This window comes from Bubalus kerabau, chromosome 15, assembly GCF_029407905.1.
Source record: "Bubalus kerabau isolate K-KA32 ecotype Philippines breed swamp buffalo chromosome 15, PCC_UOA_SB_1v2, whole genome shotgun sequence".
In the NCBI taxonomy this organism is placed as follows: domain Eukaryota; kingdom Metazoa; phylum Chordata; class Mammalia; order Artiodactyla; family Bovidae; genus Bubalus; species Bubalus kerabau.
This window is the reverse complement of record NC_073638.1, coordinates 52,997,685-53,014,346: the sequence shown is the minus strand read 5'-3', so window position 1 is coordinate 53,014,346 and position 16,662 is coordinate 52,997,685. Positions and strand designations below refer to the sequence as shown.

Below are 16,662 nucleotides of genomic sequence, written 5' to 3'. Positions count from 1 at the left end.
TATTTAACTGACTCTTGGTTTTAAAAAGAAAGAAAAATCTCAGTCCTTTCATAACATGAAAAATGCAAGTGAGAACAGAACAGACACTTTCCTATGTGCAGTTGAATGAGTAAATTAACATTTTGAAACAATCCCGTTGTTTGCTGCTTTCATGCATCTTCTTGAAGTAACTAAGTAAGCTAGCCAGTGGCCTCTGATTTTTCCTAGCTTAATGCAGATACTGAAAGAGAAGAAGGAGAAGAGTTTGAGGACAACATGGATGTTTTTGATGACAGCAGTTCCAGCCCTTCTGGTACCTTAAGAAATTACCCACTCACCTGCAAAGTTGTTTATTCCTATAAGGTTTGTATTTCTCTAACATATTTCTCATGTTAAATTGTGACAACTCTGAAGGTACAAGTGACGGTATCTACCCAGCCTCTTATGCTGTACTTACCATAATGTTGGTGTTCTGTTCATATTAGAGGCAGTGTAACATAACAGGGAAGAGTCTAGGCTCTGATGTCAGACGGCCTCAGTTAAAATCTTGTCTCTGCCACTAACAAGCTACATAACCACGCTAGTCCCTTGGTCACTGTGAGCCTCAGTTTTCTTATCTATATTATGGGGATAATACTATGGGGCTAATGTGGGGACTAAATGAGATAACACTTGTATAGCAAAGCATTTAGCACAGTGCCTGGCATCTAGTAAATTTTCTGTAAATAAGACTCCTCTCCTTACCAGTTGCCTGCTTGGCACAAGGCCTGGCATCTAGTAAATTTTCTGTAAATAAGACTCCTCTCCTTATCAGTTGCCTGCTTGGCACAAGGCTCTCCATTAGGATAGTTCTCAAAATTGGTATTAAAGTAAAATTTCTTGAAAAAATAGTTTTGTTAAACTTTGCCTATCCTAATATTAATATAACCATCTCTTGTTTCCAGGTTAAGCAGGGGCCTGGATAAATAGATTTTTCTTCTAACTTCCAAAGCTGATTTGGTATAATAGTTTTTAATCTCTCTTACCCCTGCCCTGCTTTCACATTAACTTTTTACTCAAAGTAGATTGAGTTTCTTTTCCCAGTTCCTCTCTTTTCTCACTCCCTTCATCAGTCAATAGCCAGTCCTGTTGAGTCCACCTCCAAAACATATTCGGAATCCATTCACATTTCACATCTTGGTCTAGGCCGTTACTTTGATTAGTGTAAAAAAAAAAATTAATAATTGGTATCACTTCTTCATACTTGTCTGCCAAGAGTCCACTTCCCACCCTACAGCCAAACTTAACTTTAACATATATAGGAGATTATTTTATTCCCCTGCCTAAAATTCTTTTTAAGCTTTCCATCACACAAAGAAAAATGAACTCTTTACTAGGCTCTGTAATGTCCAGACTGATCTGGCCCCTTCCAGTCTCCTTAGCTTCATGTCAGACCAACCCACTGAACCTACTCACTACACGTTAGCAACTCTGGCTGCCTTTCAGTCTTCAAAAGCACTGTGCTCCTTCCTGACTTGACAACTTTGCACTTGCTTTCCCTTACCTAGAACTGCCTTTTCCCAATTCTTGGTTGACTGCCCAGTGCACTTCATATAGGCTTAACTCAAATAGTGCCTCCTCAGGTTTCCCCGACCACCTAAATACATACACAACTTCCCAGTCACTACTCTATCCCATTGCCCTTCTGTCCTCATTTATTAATTGATACTATATAGAACCTATCACTAACCAAACTTAATCTTGTTTATTTTCATATTTCTTTATCTAACTCTGCACTAAAGTTTCCTAAAGGCAGAAACTTTGTGTGCCTTGCATATATGTCTTCAGCACCTAGGACAGTGCTTGGCACATAGTTGGTCCTCAGGTAATAATTGTGGAACAAATAAATGAATGATGTGAGGGAAGCTTGAATGAATGAATCCCTTTCATTTTAATGAATCCCTTTCATGTTAATGCCATGCTTGAGGAACAAGAACAGAGGACGTATGTGGAGAGAATCTTAAGCATATGTGGAATAGTCTCACTCCCACCAGCATCATGCCTGGAGAGTGAAAAACTGACATCATTTACTCCTCAATATCGGTGATTACCAGACTTCTTTTCATTTAACATCCTTGTATTGTATATTTAACAGTACTTCTTCTTTTCTAAAAGAGTTGGGATTTGTCTTCCCAATGTAAACTGTTTTGATAATCTTCTGAAAATTTGAAGTCATCTTTAAAACACTTACACAATGTTTTTAAAATATTATACAGCTAGGTTGGGATTGTTTCCCTGTCTTCTGTCTCAGTGTAATATTTACTCTGAAGTCCCAGAATTAAACTTAAGGTCTTTAAATGGAGAGGGTCCTAAGGATCTGAGTGATTGATTATTGCATCTGAGGAATTTTGCAGATAAGGTAGCATTTCAGTGAGGTCAGGAGTAAGGTCTCTCTAGTCACAATGATGAGGTAGAGAAGGGAAAGAGCCTTCTAAGCAAACAACAGATGCAGAGACACAGTTTGATGAGATAATAGAGTGTCCAGGAAATGACAGGTATGTGAGCATCAAACGTGGGAAACAGAGCAGCTGGAAGTAAAGATGTCAGATAAACCTGTAGATCACACCAAGGTTTGGCTTCTATCCTGGCTGAGGGAAGCCATAATGTGTCCTAAAATCAGACTGGGCTTTAAAATAAAGTAACCCTGCTCATGGTAGAGATATTCCAGAGAGGGTAAGTTAGAGTAGAGAGAGGCTTAACTATAAGCCTAATTGTGATTCCTATGGTCCAGACAAGCAAAGAAAGCCTAAATTAATCTAGCAAGAGCAAAGAAAAGCTAAATTTAAGGATTCGTTTCAAAAGCCTTAAAAATGCTTGTTACTTTGACCCTACTAGCATTTGTCCTAAGCAAGTGACCCACAATATAGAAAAATATTCTGGGTACACAATTTTTTTTCATCATAGTATCACTTTATAAGAGCAAAGTTAGCAGTCCAATAAGGAAATAATTAAATAAATTAACCATTCATATAATATAATCCTAACAATATTATGAGGATAATTGAAAAATTACATTTGAGGTTTTTTTTGTAAGAAGAAATGATACATCAAGAAAGTAAGATGCCAAATTGTATTACCTTAAGATCTCGATTATACCTATTTCTAGCTTTTCTACAGTGAACATTTATTACTTTTATGATCAGGAAAAAACATATTGTTTTAACAGAAAACAGGAAATTTAGAAAGGTGGTGGTAGAAGCAGAGGGCATGGCTGCTTCTGGGGTTCTGGCGGTCACTGTGTATCAGGACTTCATGAAGTAGTGTGTGACCCTGTGTTTATTTAATAACCATGTACTGACTACTTGCTGTCCTTGGTTGGGATGAGTGAGAAGAATTACATTCCCTGCCTTAAAGAAGTCATTCTGTTAGAAAGCCCACAAGTGCAAACAGCTAACTGGAGTGCCACAATAGTCAGTGTTAGAGGGACGCTCAAAGCTTTGTAAGAATGAAAGGAGGAAAAAGCAACCAGCTCATTGTGGGTGGTCTTGGTATACATATAAGCCAGGCATCAAATCATGGGGAATAATGATAGCTACCATTTATGAATTCCTGTGTGCCGAGTATCTATCTATCTATCTATATATATATATTTTTTTCTAATCCCTTCAATAATCCTATAAGGAAGAAATTATCAACCAATCCATTAATTCAACAAATATTACTTGAGTACCTTCCATGTACCATGCTGTGCTCTTTTCTAGGCTTTGAGATACAGCACTGATCAACACAGACAGAAATCTCTGCTTGGAGCTTGTGTTGTAATAGGAATAAAAAAGAAAACTGAGACTCTGAAAGGTCTTACAGTCACTTGCCTGTAGAAAGAGACTGAAGCTGGACTCGAACTCACAGTAATCTAATTCCAGTTACCAAATGGGAAAGAGAGATCAAGGCCTCTTGGAAGAAAGGCATAGAGACAATACATAACATGGTGTATTCAGATACTAGGGATTAGTTTGCTGGGGCCAAAACATCAGGAGACCACAGGGTCTTGAGTGTCATGGGAAGAACTTGACCTTGTCAAGTGAAAGAATTGGTCACTGCTTAGGTATGGTATGATCAAGCTAGTATAACAATGCTATATATAGCACTGCTTATGTAACAGTGTTGGACAACTTGCATGGACCTTCATGACTTTTCTACAAGGACAGCAATATATTTAAAGGTGTTTAACTCTCCTGCTTTGCTCTCACACACATTGAAATCTGATTGTATTGATAACCTTTGAAAAGTTTTGCCACAGAATTAGGAAAAACATCTTTGTTATATAGGTGTCTTTTTCTGGTATATTCAAGGCATAGTGTGGTTTCAGATTAGTGAAGAAGTTCCACTGGAAAAGCCATCAGAAATCAGTGGACTCTTTTTTTCTCTTATTTTGTTAGGTCAGAGGTAATCTGCTTAAAATTCTGATCCTGTAGTAGTTCTGTAATTAGTCAGCCATTTTCAGTACTGTTTTTCTATCTCAAGCAGCTGTTATAGCAATGTCCAGAATCTGGGTTTGATGAAATGTACATGCAATGGGAAATGAGTCTTGGGAAATGAGCCTTGCCTTATTTTTGCTTATGTAACTTGGAGATATTTTTATACTTTGAGACTGTGAGATCTGAAAAGCTATATGGTCTTAACTGATAGTTTTCACTGATCTTGAGACTTGGGGAAAGATTTTACAACTGTTCACTAAGAACCAGAAAATGCCTGCAGATCCCTCCTGTTACATGTAACAGACAAGTCTCTTCAGGAAACAAAGTCTCTTCCTCTAACCCCTCTGCAGAGTCCCTGAGAGTTTGCCCTCAGATTCTACAGCCTCACGGGCAGCATTTGGGTGTCCAATGCCAGTGGACTCTTGCTTTTATTTACTTTAAAAATAAAAAAAAAAGTCACAGCAACTTCTGCAGAAGCACCCAAATGGATCAGCCCAGTGTCTACAGTCAAGTTGGAGCATCTTAAATCCAAGCCTTGACCAAAATCAATCATTTCTCTCCTACAACTTACTTCTCTTGGCCACTATTTTATGGTGATTCGAGACCAATTCCAGGCACCGCTCAAGCTGTCATTCAGTCCATATACATAGCTCTTTGCATTCTCACCGCCTGCACCTCCACTGTAGCCCTGTGCTGGAGTTCTGGTTCACTGCTTTCTCCTTTGCCTGTGCTTCCCAAACCATCATGGTTCTGTGCTTATTCATCCCACACTGACTCCACCCACCCCCCACCACCCCCATCTTCCCAAGAATGGCGGGATTGTCATTTTGAAGAAATGGAGACATCAAGAAGTTGAATAACTTACCAATAGATACATAAGCTGGAGCTGGAACCCAGGTCCCCTACTCCAGCAGAGTGCTGTGTTCACTGAGCCTGACTGCCTCTTGAGGATTCCGTTTCTCCAGTTTTTGTTGTGGCTTTATTTTGTTTAGTTTTTTAAGTAAAACTTCACCTCATTATGATAGTTTTACAACACTCAAATTTTTATGTTCAATACGTTTTTCAAAATCATTTCAATATTTTGATCCCCAGTTTCTGTTATGATCAGTTCACATCTGCTCTTTATCTAACCTTTTTAATTTTGTCCATGACCATCCTACATTGCAGGCTTCTCAACCAGATGAGTTGACCATTGAGGAACATGAGGTGTTAGAAGTGATTGAAGATGGAGATATGGAAGACTGGGTAAAGGTATATTCCTTTGCTCATATCACCCCTTCTTGTGACATTTTCAGGAGTTTGTTTTGGTTCTTGTTGTACCCTGTCCAAATTGTGTGTGCAAACCTGTTTTGTCACATGTCTTTTACTCAGGCTCGAAATAAAGTCGGCCAAGTGGGTTATGTGCCAGAAAAGTACCTACAGTTCCCCACTTCGAACAGTCTGCTGAGCATGCTGCAGTCCTTGGCTGCCTTGGACAGTCGGTCACACACATCCAGCAATTCCACGGAGGCCGAACTCGTTTCAGGCAGCCTCAACGGAGATGCCAGTGGTAAAGACTGAAACAAGGCACTCTTTATTTGGTCACATTTGGCATAAACCCTATTACCCTGGAGTCAGCCTTCAGTTGGTTAAAAACATGGGTTTATTCCCTTTCTGTAATGTATTTATTTGGCCATGTGTATCATGTCCAGTAGAACCCTAGAGTTGCTCTTCAGTGAGTACAAAATCACAGCTCTGCTCTTATTCCGTTCGACAGTCTTTAATTGTCACTTGTGCATGGGGTGGTTGTAAGAGTTACCTGGTTGTCAGTGTTCTTACTGCATTTTTCTCTCTTGCTACCTAGTCTGTTTCGTGAAAGCACTTTATGACTACGAGGGCCAGACAGATGATGAATTATCTTTTCCTGAGGGAGCAATCATCCGAATCTTGAACAAAGAAAACCAGGATGACGATGGCTTCTGGGAAGGAGAATTCAATGGGCGGATTGGAGTTTTCCCATCGGTGCTAGTGGAAGAACTTTCAACCTCAGAAAACGGTGACACTCCTTGGATGCGAGAGATTCAGGTGCACAACAGGGGAAAAAAGCGGAATTAAAAGATATTTAAAGAAAATAACTCCCAAAGAGTCTGTTGACCCACACAGAAGTGGGCTGTGGTCTCAACCTTGCCCTTACCACTCCAATTTTTGGTTGCCAAGTTTCCACAAGACTGAATTTGGGAAGCAGAGACTTGTCAGTCAGGCTCTGTGTAATGGCTATATTACACTTCATGTCTCCCACATTCTGCTCTCTGAATTGAGGAACCAAAATACTACACTGTGTGTGACCTACAAAAGACTGGTTTGGCGAGGAGAAAGAAAGAAACTGGAGAGGGAATATATTGTCTCTGTGGTTAGTTTATACAGTAAAAATATTAGCAACCTCTTTCTCTCCCTCACTGTCAGAATCTCCCTGCCCAGCCCAGGTCCTGCTAGTCCTTTTCCAAGAACTAATGAGACTTCCAAAGCCCCATGGACTCATGTGGCCCGAGGCTTACTTCATCATAGCAAAACTTGTCTTTACGGGAAACTCCTGATTCAGATATGTCACAACAGGCTTGGCAGGTCCAGGACCATAAGGAATATGTCTGCCCATCTTGCTTGTACAGTATTATGACCATTGAACATGACAGTTACAAAGCCTGGGGAAGTCAGAAACTCAGCCAGTTATTTTATCTTCACCGAAAAATACAACTTGTTCTTTTTTTTGTTCTTCATTGAATTGACTAATTTGATATGTTTTCAATAGAACTCTACAGAATGGTTTGACTTGGTAACTGTTTAAACTAAAATCAGTAATATAATGAGATCTATGGAAGGAAAAAGTTAAATGCAACACAAAACTGGTGGTAGTGTGGTTATTCCAGGCTCATTTGCTTTTTTATTTTACTTTTTTTTAATTATGAAAGGATGATAACAGATTCACAAGAGACTTGGAAAATACAAAGCAAGGTTGCATATAGTTCCACCATGTTTTACAATTATTTTTTAAGTAGATAAATTAAGGTTTTTAGATGGAGTTTCAATATCAAACTCTCAAACATTAGTAGAATGAATATACAGAGAAGTAGGATATAGTAGGCCTGAAAAGCACTGTGAACCAATTCAATGTAATTAAGATTTATACAATTTTCACACAATAATAGGATACAAATTCTCTTCAAGTTCCCATAGAGTGTAAATTAGGAGACACTGGAACATATACAGGGACATAAAACAAGGTGCAAAAATGTCATGGTCTAAAGGTATTGAAATCATACAGAGTCTCTTCTCTTAGCACTGTGGAATTATGTTAGAAATAAATATCAAAAGATACTTTAACCCACATATTTTCAAGTGCGGCTTCCCAGGTGGTCCTAGTGGTAAAGAACCTGCCTGCCAGCGCCCGAGATGTAAGAGTCGTGGGTTCAATCCCTGGGTCCGGAAGATCCCCTGGAGGAGGGCATTGCAATCCATTCCAGTATTCTTGCCTGGAGAATTCCCACAGACAGAGGAGCATGGCGAGCTACAATCCGCGGGGTCACAAAGAGTCAGACACAACTGAAGCGACTTAGCATGCATGCATTTACCAAGAGAGATCATCTTCAAATGGCAACCCACTCCAGTGTTCTTGCCTGGAGAATCCCAGGGACGGGGGAGCCTGGTGGGCTGCCGTCTATGGGGTCGCACAGAGTCAGACACAACTGAAGCGACTTAGCAGCAGCAGCAGCAGGCTGGTCAAAAAAGTTAACAATCATAACTTAGCTCCAGAGAAGGGTTATTTGCCAGGAGCAGTCAGAGAAGCCAGCTGATCTCCTTCCTGAAGTGAGCACTATGTAACCTCTGTTTCCTTTGCTGCAGGTCTCTCCTTCCCCCAAACCGCCCGGCTCCCTGCCTCCACTGCCGCTGTATGACCAGCCTCCCAGCAGCCCTTACCCCAGCCCAGATAAGAGGGGCTCCCAGTACTTCTCCCGTTCTCCTTCAGCAAATGGTAAGGGGTCTCCTGGGCATGTATCAAAATACACTTTAATTTAGAAAGCCATGTGTTCATCTGAAGGGTAAACAGATCTGAATTACCATCTATATTGCTCAGCAACACAAATAAATTGAGCTTCTTTGATTCCCTCCCTTAGAAAACAGCTTCCATGCCGAATCGCCAGGATTCTCGCAGGCATCCAGGCATACTCCTGAGACCTCATATGGGAAACTGCGACCTGTAAGTCTCTTATCTAGCAGAGTAATAGAGTGCATAGTTCTTCCAGATTGAAAGTTAGAAATTAATGGAGCTCCATGACCCCTGTGTTGTTGCTAATTTCTTCCATGCCAGGTTGCAATGGACTTGGGAAATTAAACAGAGCTCTGGAAAAGGAAGGCTATAGAAATCAACACATCTTGGAAGGTCTAGCTTATTACACTGGCACTTTCCTCACTGAGCCATGGTGAGATTGCCAGGTGACAACTATGGGAAGTATATTTAAATTATAACAAGCTCTGTGAGCATTAAAGCAGTCTAATTGTGAAACAGAAACTTTTTTTTTTTTCCCAGCAGGCATTTATTGAGAACTTTTCCCCCAGGCCTCTGCTTTCCTCTTTGACAGACAGTGAGATGATATAAGATACATGCCCTTTTGAGGTTTGAGAGCTTCTATTCTCAAAGAAAATCTGTTCTTTACAAATAATCACCTCTACCCACCCCTCACTCAGCTGTCATCAAATCCATCCCACTACCTCACTGTGAAATAGTTCTTCCAGGGTCTAACTTCCACATGGTAATCTAGTTATATTTGCAGTTTTATTTTCCTAGACCCTCTTATCAGCATTTGACACAGTTCTTTGAGCCACTTACAACCTTTGTCTTTGTTCATTCAGCAGATACTGAGTGCCTTGTTAAGGACTTGGTTCGTGATCCTAAATGTGATAGGAAGCTGTTGTAAGATTGTAAGCCAGATAGTGGTATGACTGATTGTGCATTTTTAAAAATTATTTTTACTTACTAATTTTTATAATTTTATGTTGGCTGCAGTTGGTCTTAATTGTAGCACATGGGCTTTTTGTCACTGGGCATGGGCTTCTCTTTAGTTGCAGTGAGTGGGCTTAGTTGCCTTGAAGGATGTGGGATCTTAGTTCCCCAACCAAGGATCAAGCCTGCATCCCTTGAATTGAGAGACAGATTTTTAACCACTAGACCACCAGGGACATCCCAGATTTTTTAAAACACACTGTGGCAGCTAGGTGGAGAATGAGTAGAAAGTGACAGAATGAACATGGGGAGTCGTTAGGAGGCTGGAGCAATGGTCCAAGCAAGAGAGGACAGCAATGTGAACTAGTGGGGAAGAGCAGTAGTGGAGATAAGTGGACCCATTTGTTCCACCACACTTTCCTGGTCTGCTTTCTACTTCCTGGCTTTCTTTTTCATTGACCTTTGAGGGATTCTCTGCCTTTATTCCAACTCTTGATGCTTCTCAGGGTTCCATCCACTGACCGCTTCCCTCTTTTTTTTTTTTTTTTTTTTTAATTTGTTTGACTGCATCAGATTTTAGTTGTAGCAAGTGGAATCTCTGTTGTATCGTGTGGGATCTTTTCGATGCACTGCACGGACTCTGTAGTGTGGGCTGCAGCGCACGCAGCTTCAGTAGCCGCTGTGTGCAGGCTCAGTAGTTGGGCATTCAGGTCGGCCTCTCAGTTGTTCCATGGCATGTGAGATCTTAGTTCCATGACTAGGGGTTGAACCCATGTCCCCTGCATTGCAAGGCAAATTCTTCACCACTGAGCAACCAGAGGAGTCCCAGGGCTACTGCTCTTAAAGTCGTTAAACTTACTCCTGAGTTATCTCATTTACTCCCAAGACTTTGATAACCATTTATTTACTGACAACTCTAAGATTTATAACTACCTATCCAATCTCTTCTCTGAGCTTCAGATCTGTGGAAATCTCAGTGTATATATATAACAAACCCCCAAAACTCAGCAAAAAACTGGCTAATTATCTTCCTTCTCAGATGTCATCCTTCTTCCTTATTTCCCATCCTGGTGAGTGGTACCCCTATCCTGCTAGTGCTCTGGCATCACTCGTGACACCTCCCTGACCCTGCCTTTTGTGAAGAGTCATCGCAGGGCCTGCCAGGGTTACCTAGAGATGACTGTCAAGTTGTCCCCCTCTATTCCCCCAGTGCCAGCCAACATCAGCTCTCTTTGAGACAACCACAGGAGGCTCCAAAACTGTCAACCTGTATTCTTGCCCTCCACCACTGTTTTCTTCAAACTTTTACCTGAGTCATCTTTTCACACATCTGGTACTACTGCTTAAAATCCCCCAAAGACTCTTCCTTGCCTACAGAATAAAGCTCAGATTTTTAAATATGACTTAATGAGGCCCTTCATGACTTACCCCAGCCTGTCCCTCTAGTCTCATCTCTTGCATCTCTCCTTCCAAGACATGCTTAAAGGTTTTTCAGTTCTCCAAGCATTGCTCTCTCTCGCTTCCAACTCTAGGCCTTTGCTTGGGCCAAGGTTGTCAGGACTACAGACTCTTGTGGCCATGAGGCTTTCAGCCCAGGGAAGAACCTGAGTTGTGAGTTTCACATTTCATCCAGAGCAGTCTGTCCTTCTCAATGTAAGAAGCTGTGAAAATTAAGTTGAAAGCACATGCCTAGAACATTTCTGAGAGCCCTCAAGTGCCCATGTCCTTGAATAAATGATTGGTCGGATTTCAGTGCTTCAGCCACTGAATCAGGAAGCTGACTGACCATGTGATGGTTTCCTGCTCAGGTCCGGGCAGCTCCCCCTCCTCCTACGCAGAACCACCGAAGGCCCGCAGAGAAGATCGAGGATGTGGAAATCACACTGGTGTGATGATGGGTTTGCCTGTCCGTTACTGCTACAATCAAGGCCAGGCTTGGAGTTTGGCCAGTCTTGTTTTTTAGGCACCTTTGCTTGCATGATGATGACTCGAACAGAGCGAAAACAAGGAGGACTATATGTGACCGGGTGGCCTGGTTGACACCTCCCACGTTTTTAATATTTCGTGCCTTTTTTTGTTGTCATTTTCTATGTCATCTCTCCTAGCACAGCACAAATCCTAGTGGGCCCTAGAAGCAGAGAAGGGGGACAGTCCTCTTGCCTACCAGGGACCCATTTTTGTATGAGACTCAAGACCAGGCCTCGTTCAGGGCACAGTCACAGAGATGCTGATCATATGCACTCGTACAGTATATTACTGTGGCCACGAGGACGTGGCAAAGATGCTCATCTTTCTTCAAGTGGCTTTGGCTTATCTGATTGAGTTTAATCAGATCATGTTGGCTACATAAGGAAAGCAGCAGGAGGGATTTCAGGAGAGGCTGGCTCCTCCCCGCAGTTGGTCCCCAGACTGAGAAACTGAAACCTTATTGGAAAAAAGTAGACTGCCCTGAGTTTAGCACCGATTGCAATAATGCACATCTCTTCCACAGCTAACAGATTTAAAACAATTAACAGTGTCCTTTGTATTAATATTTATGCCATTCATTTAGTATTAGCGGAGCTAACATGGAGGGGCTGAACTAGTAGCTGAATCTCATCCATCACATAGACTAATAGAAAGGAGGCTGCGGCTAAAGCAGAAATGGAGCTTCCAGATCTGCAATGAGCCGACTTAGTGTTCTTTTTATATTTGGGTATTTTTCATCTTAATTTTTGCAGCATATACTATCATGACCAGTATCCTTAGAATTTGAATGTCTTGATAAAACTGAGGACACATACTTGCCTTGTCAAGCTTCTCTACTGGGGAGGCACCTAGCATTGTTTTATTCCCAAGCTAGTCCACTGGCCTAGACCAGCAGCCACCCACCACATAAAATGCAGCTTCCCAGGTCCCACTGACCTGACATTTCCTTGGGAGGAAGAATCTGTGGCTCAAGGAGTAAACCAGCTTCCTATGAAGAAGGACAAAAGGATTGAACGGTGCAAATTGACAAGGAAAGGACGAGTTCTCCATATCACAGGGAGAGCCAGGAGGAGCCTTCCCTGCAGACTAACAAACCCACAGCAGTGGCTCCCAGAGGCCTCTGGTGGCCCTCCACCTCCAGTGGAAGATAGGGAGTGCATTACTTAGGAACTAAGGGATGTTTGCCAGTTGCTTTTTTTTCCTTTTTTTAAAAAATCAAAATTCTCAGAATTTAATCCAAAAGTTGTCTTTTGCTTTGAAAATGCCATCCCTCCTAAGAATCTCTAAAAACTTGAAATGCTCACCAAATGTCCCCATGGGATTTTTGACCAGAAATAAAACTGAAGAAGTTTTCAGATAGTCATTTGATCACTTTAATGACAGTATCCATTGATGAATCTTCTCTGTGATTTGAGGCTTTTTATTTTTTTTTTGCATTTCTTAAAACCTGTTGATCTATTTGAGGTCTTTTTGTGTTTATCAAACTTATTCTTAAGTTTACAAAAGAAATTAAAAGGGTGGGTTTGTTTTTTTTTTAAGATTTTAAGGTTTGTGGACAAGTTAAAAATCTTCAAAGCACTTTAAAAATCTTCAAAGTGCTGAAATTGGGCAGTTCTTGCCACCCAGTCTTGTATTCTCTCTTTAGCTAGCAAAATTGTCCTTGAATCTGGGTTTTCCACATTCTCAGAGAGTTATTTGAAATCTTTTGTTATATTTTAAATATTTTTTGGAAGAGCTGCTAATTTTATTTTAAAAAAACGAAGTTGTAAAAATATGCCTCCTTTTTAATAAGAACCCGTCCCTCCAGGACATGTAACCCCGCGCCACAGTGCACAGGGCTGGGCTCAGAGGAGGCGCCTCTGTGCAGAAGTGCTTTCTTTACAGTGGCTGTAAAAACTTTGTATTTATTATGTATAAAATGTTGAATAATAAAAAAGAATGGAATTACGTTTTCTAAGTTTTTCTTATAAGATTTGGGTAAACAGGCTTTTCCAAATAGACAGTGCTTCTTTTAAAGACACTCTCAGGCCCTCCTTTAAATCTTACAACAGATACAAAGAGAGGGACGTAAATTAACCCATCCATGGAACAAACAGCCCTCCGTGCCACCCACCTGCCAAGGGTAATACCCTGAATGCTAGAGATAAAAATAAGTAAGTTGTGGCCTTGGCCGTCAAGGTTCTTTCCATGGAGGGAAAGTATACACCTGAGGACAGTACTGTATGATATGTGCTGGAAAGGAGAGGCAGAGAATGTGCTGAGGTGACTGAGGAGGGAGCCCCAAATCTGCAGCTGCGAGGGCCAGGAGGAGGCCACTGAGTCCCCTCAGATTGATGCGACTGCTGACTCCCAGCAGTGGGCACTCTGTAGTCCTCTGTCCTTTTCCTAAACCTCTACCCTGAGGAGTCATGAGCCAAGAGAAGGAGATTTTACAGGGGTGGCTGGAGGATTCCAGGTAGAAAGCTGAGTCCATCTGGCTACCAGCCACCCCAGTGAGGACCACTGTTTGAGGAGGGCCCCCACAACCCTCCTCTTCCAGAGCTGGGCAAGTGTGATATGTAACCTTCCAGACGTCTTCTGTGCATAGAACTTACATGTGCCAACACTGCCTTTTCATATGTGAAATTATATAATACATTTAGATTTACCTCATTCTTTCTGAAGGCAGCATTATATTCCATTGTTTGGGCATAGCATGATTTAAACATTCCTATAGTGATGGATGTTGAGGTTGTATCCATTCATTTGCTATCAGAGAGCTGAAATTAATACCTTTTTACCTAATTGTTTATAAATTTGTTCCAGTAAAAATATCAGCTAAATTCTTAAATGTGTAATTTAAGAGTTAAAAATGTATGTGTGTATTTCATTTTGTCATGCTGTATGCTAAGTCGCTTCAGCCATCTCCAGCTCTTTGCAACCCTGTGGACTGTGGCCCACCAGGCTCCTGTGTCCATAGGATTCTCCAGGCAAGAATACTGGAGTGAGTTGCCATGCCCTCCTCCAGGGGATTTTCCTGACCCAGGGATCGAACCTGCATCTCTTACATCTCCTGTGTTGGCAGGCAGGTTCTTTACCACTAGCAGCACAAAAAATATGTATAGGTTTGATTTTGTCAGATGTTGCGAAATTGGCCTCCAAAATGATTATATCTGTTGACACTCCCACCAACAGCATAGAAGACAACGTGGACTTTGGACTCAGAAGGTCTGAGTTAAATCCTGGGTCCCACTGAAGCTGTTCAGTGTCCCCATCAGAAACCTAGTAATGCCGTGGCTCCAAGAAGGACATGTGAAGTGTGCAGCACAGCGTGGTCTTCCTCAGCATCACTGCCCCACCTTCAGCACCTCCCCTACAGAGCTGTGCCTTGCTGTCCTTCCAGAGCTGTCATAAGGCCCAAAGGAAGGAGTGGGTGTGAAAGTGCCTTACCATAAATATGTTAAGGGCTATCAGTACACATTAATATCATCTCCATCTTCTGTCTTCCCCTGCTACTGAAAGGTGCTCACATTTAAGACTACCGTTGGTACCAGAGGCCTGGTCTATGACCAGGGGACAGAATTAAGCTGATTGCCCCACCCCTGTATCATAGTTATAGCGGGGCCTCCTTCATCATAGGAACTAAACATGAGGCACCCAAACCAGAGTCACAGCACAGCACCTGAATCCCTTTCCTCTATAACCCGTCCCGCCCACCCCAGCCCACAGCCACAGGCAGGCAGAAGCGAGTGGGAGGATATCCTGCAGCCTCCGCCCTGCCACCGCTTGATGATACCCTTTCCACTGGGCTGCCACACCCCCCAGCTTTAAAAGAAGCAGAATGAGATGATTTCCAAGGACTCATCCAACCTTTATGTTCCATGTAAGTTCAGTTTCTAGATGCACAATGAGAACATCACACAAAAAAGTCACAGTATTTGAGAAGACTCTACTAAAACAGACCTCTCGGGATGGCCAGAAGTTGAAGATTCAAGCCACTGGACTCTCCACCAGGACAAAACGAACTCCTTCCTCTGGGTTGTAATCTCACTGTGCTGCACCCTTCACTCACTGCCCAGGGAACCCAGCCAAAGCTTTCTATAGTGAGGCAAGTTATTTCTTTGGCCTCTGAGTGGCTTTATGACACAATCTGGCTGAATCTTTGCATTTAATTGCTCATTATGAAGCTGTTTTTCATGACAAAAATACAACCAAGTTACGGAAATTTTGGTTTATAAGGAGAGAGTTGTGATTTGTCCCCAAATTGTACAACTTAACACAACCAGTTTAAGTTTCCTCTTAGAGGCTGTTACCTACCGCTTGATCTGTCAAGAATTAATTCCAGAGGGCGTTTGATTCCTGAACCACTTTCCCCTGGTCCCACTGGCTGAAAACATAAATGCAATACTTCTGCCTCGTCTGTTTCAGAGAGCCCTGGTCTGGAAATACTTTACTGGAATGTTATCCTGAAACAACAGAAAGGAACACCTCTTCCACACTGTGTGCTAAACAAATACACATGCTTCTTGTCACTCACTTGCTCCTGTGAATAGCAGGGGAGTGTAAGAGACCTGTATTCAAGTCCCTGGGCTACCTCACTTAGCTGTAACCTTAGACTCATCCTTTCACCCTTCTGGGCCTTGCTTTTATCATCTGTAAAGTGGGAAGGAGAAGACAATACGAGTTTCATAAGAGCCAGGAGAATTGAGTAAGATAATGCAGAGATAAGCTGAAATATTATTGACTGGTGAAATGTCCATCTATAAAAAGAAAACAACCTGTACCAGACATGGCATTTCACATATCACAGATGGGTCCACACCTCGTGCCTCCAGGATTCCTCCAGAGCAGAACTAAGGTCCAAGACCACCTCCGCTCAATCTCTATTTGTCCAGTCAGCAACCTACTGCCCCAGGCCACATTCTGGTCATGGAGACACAAATGGCTCAGTTCCCATTCCTGTCACCAGAGGGCTTATGTCTGGTGGGGGTGACTTGGCAACAGCAGTGTGAAGCCAAGGTGCCTCTCCCAGGACAGGGAGATGACCAGGGGCAGTAAGAGCCCAGGACAAGAACCTCTGTCACATCTCCCTCTCAAGCCTCAGGCTGGCAGAGGAGGCGGTACTCATGTCTGTACACCAACCCGGGGAAGAGCCAGGTCTCCACTGGTGAGGCCCAGAGCCATGCAGCAGGAAGGGTCTCACAGGTCGGGAAAATCCACCCACTGTGATTTGCCCACGGTCTCAGGAAGACAACTGGGAGTGGAACCTAGAACCTGGCCTCCAGAAGATGGGTCAGCACCTCT

General features: G+C 42.3%; 1 protein-coding gene across 4 annotated transcripts in view; it reads left to right on the top strand.

The window, feature by feature from the left end:
• The window catches only part of FCHSD2 (FCH and double SH3 domains 2), a 237,908-nt gene extending 224,582 nt beyond the window's left edge, over positions 1–13,326 (top strand). For 3 of the 4 annotated variants that reach the window (XM_055549012.1, XM_055549014.1, XM_055549015.1), the window contains exons 14-20: positions 208–342; positions 5,604–5,687; positions 5,808–5,985; positions 6,280–6,500; positions 8,313–8,442; positions 8,585–8,667; positions 11,220–13,326. In XM_055549012.1, the coding sequence (XP_055404987.1) occupies positions 208–342; positions 5,604–5,687; positions 5,808–5,985; positions 6,280–6,500; positions 8,313–8,442; positions 8,585–8,667; positions 11,220–11,303 (915 nt within the window). In that variant the 3' untranslated portion in view covers positions 11,304–13,326. Of the gene's footprint in view, positions 1–207; positions 343–5,603; positions 5,688–5,807; positions 5,986–6,279; positions 6,501–8,312; positions 8,443–8,584; positions 8,668–8,778; positions 8,963–11,219 lie in introns of those variants that run through there. The other variant, XM_055549013.1, reaches the window with a different exon arrangement.
• The last annotated feature ends 3,336 nt before the right edge of the window (positions 13,327–16,662 follow it).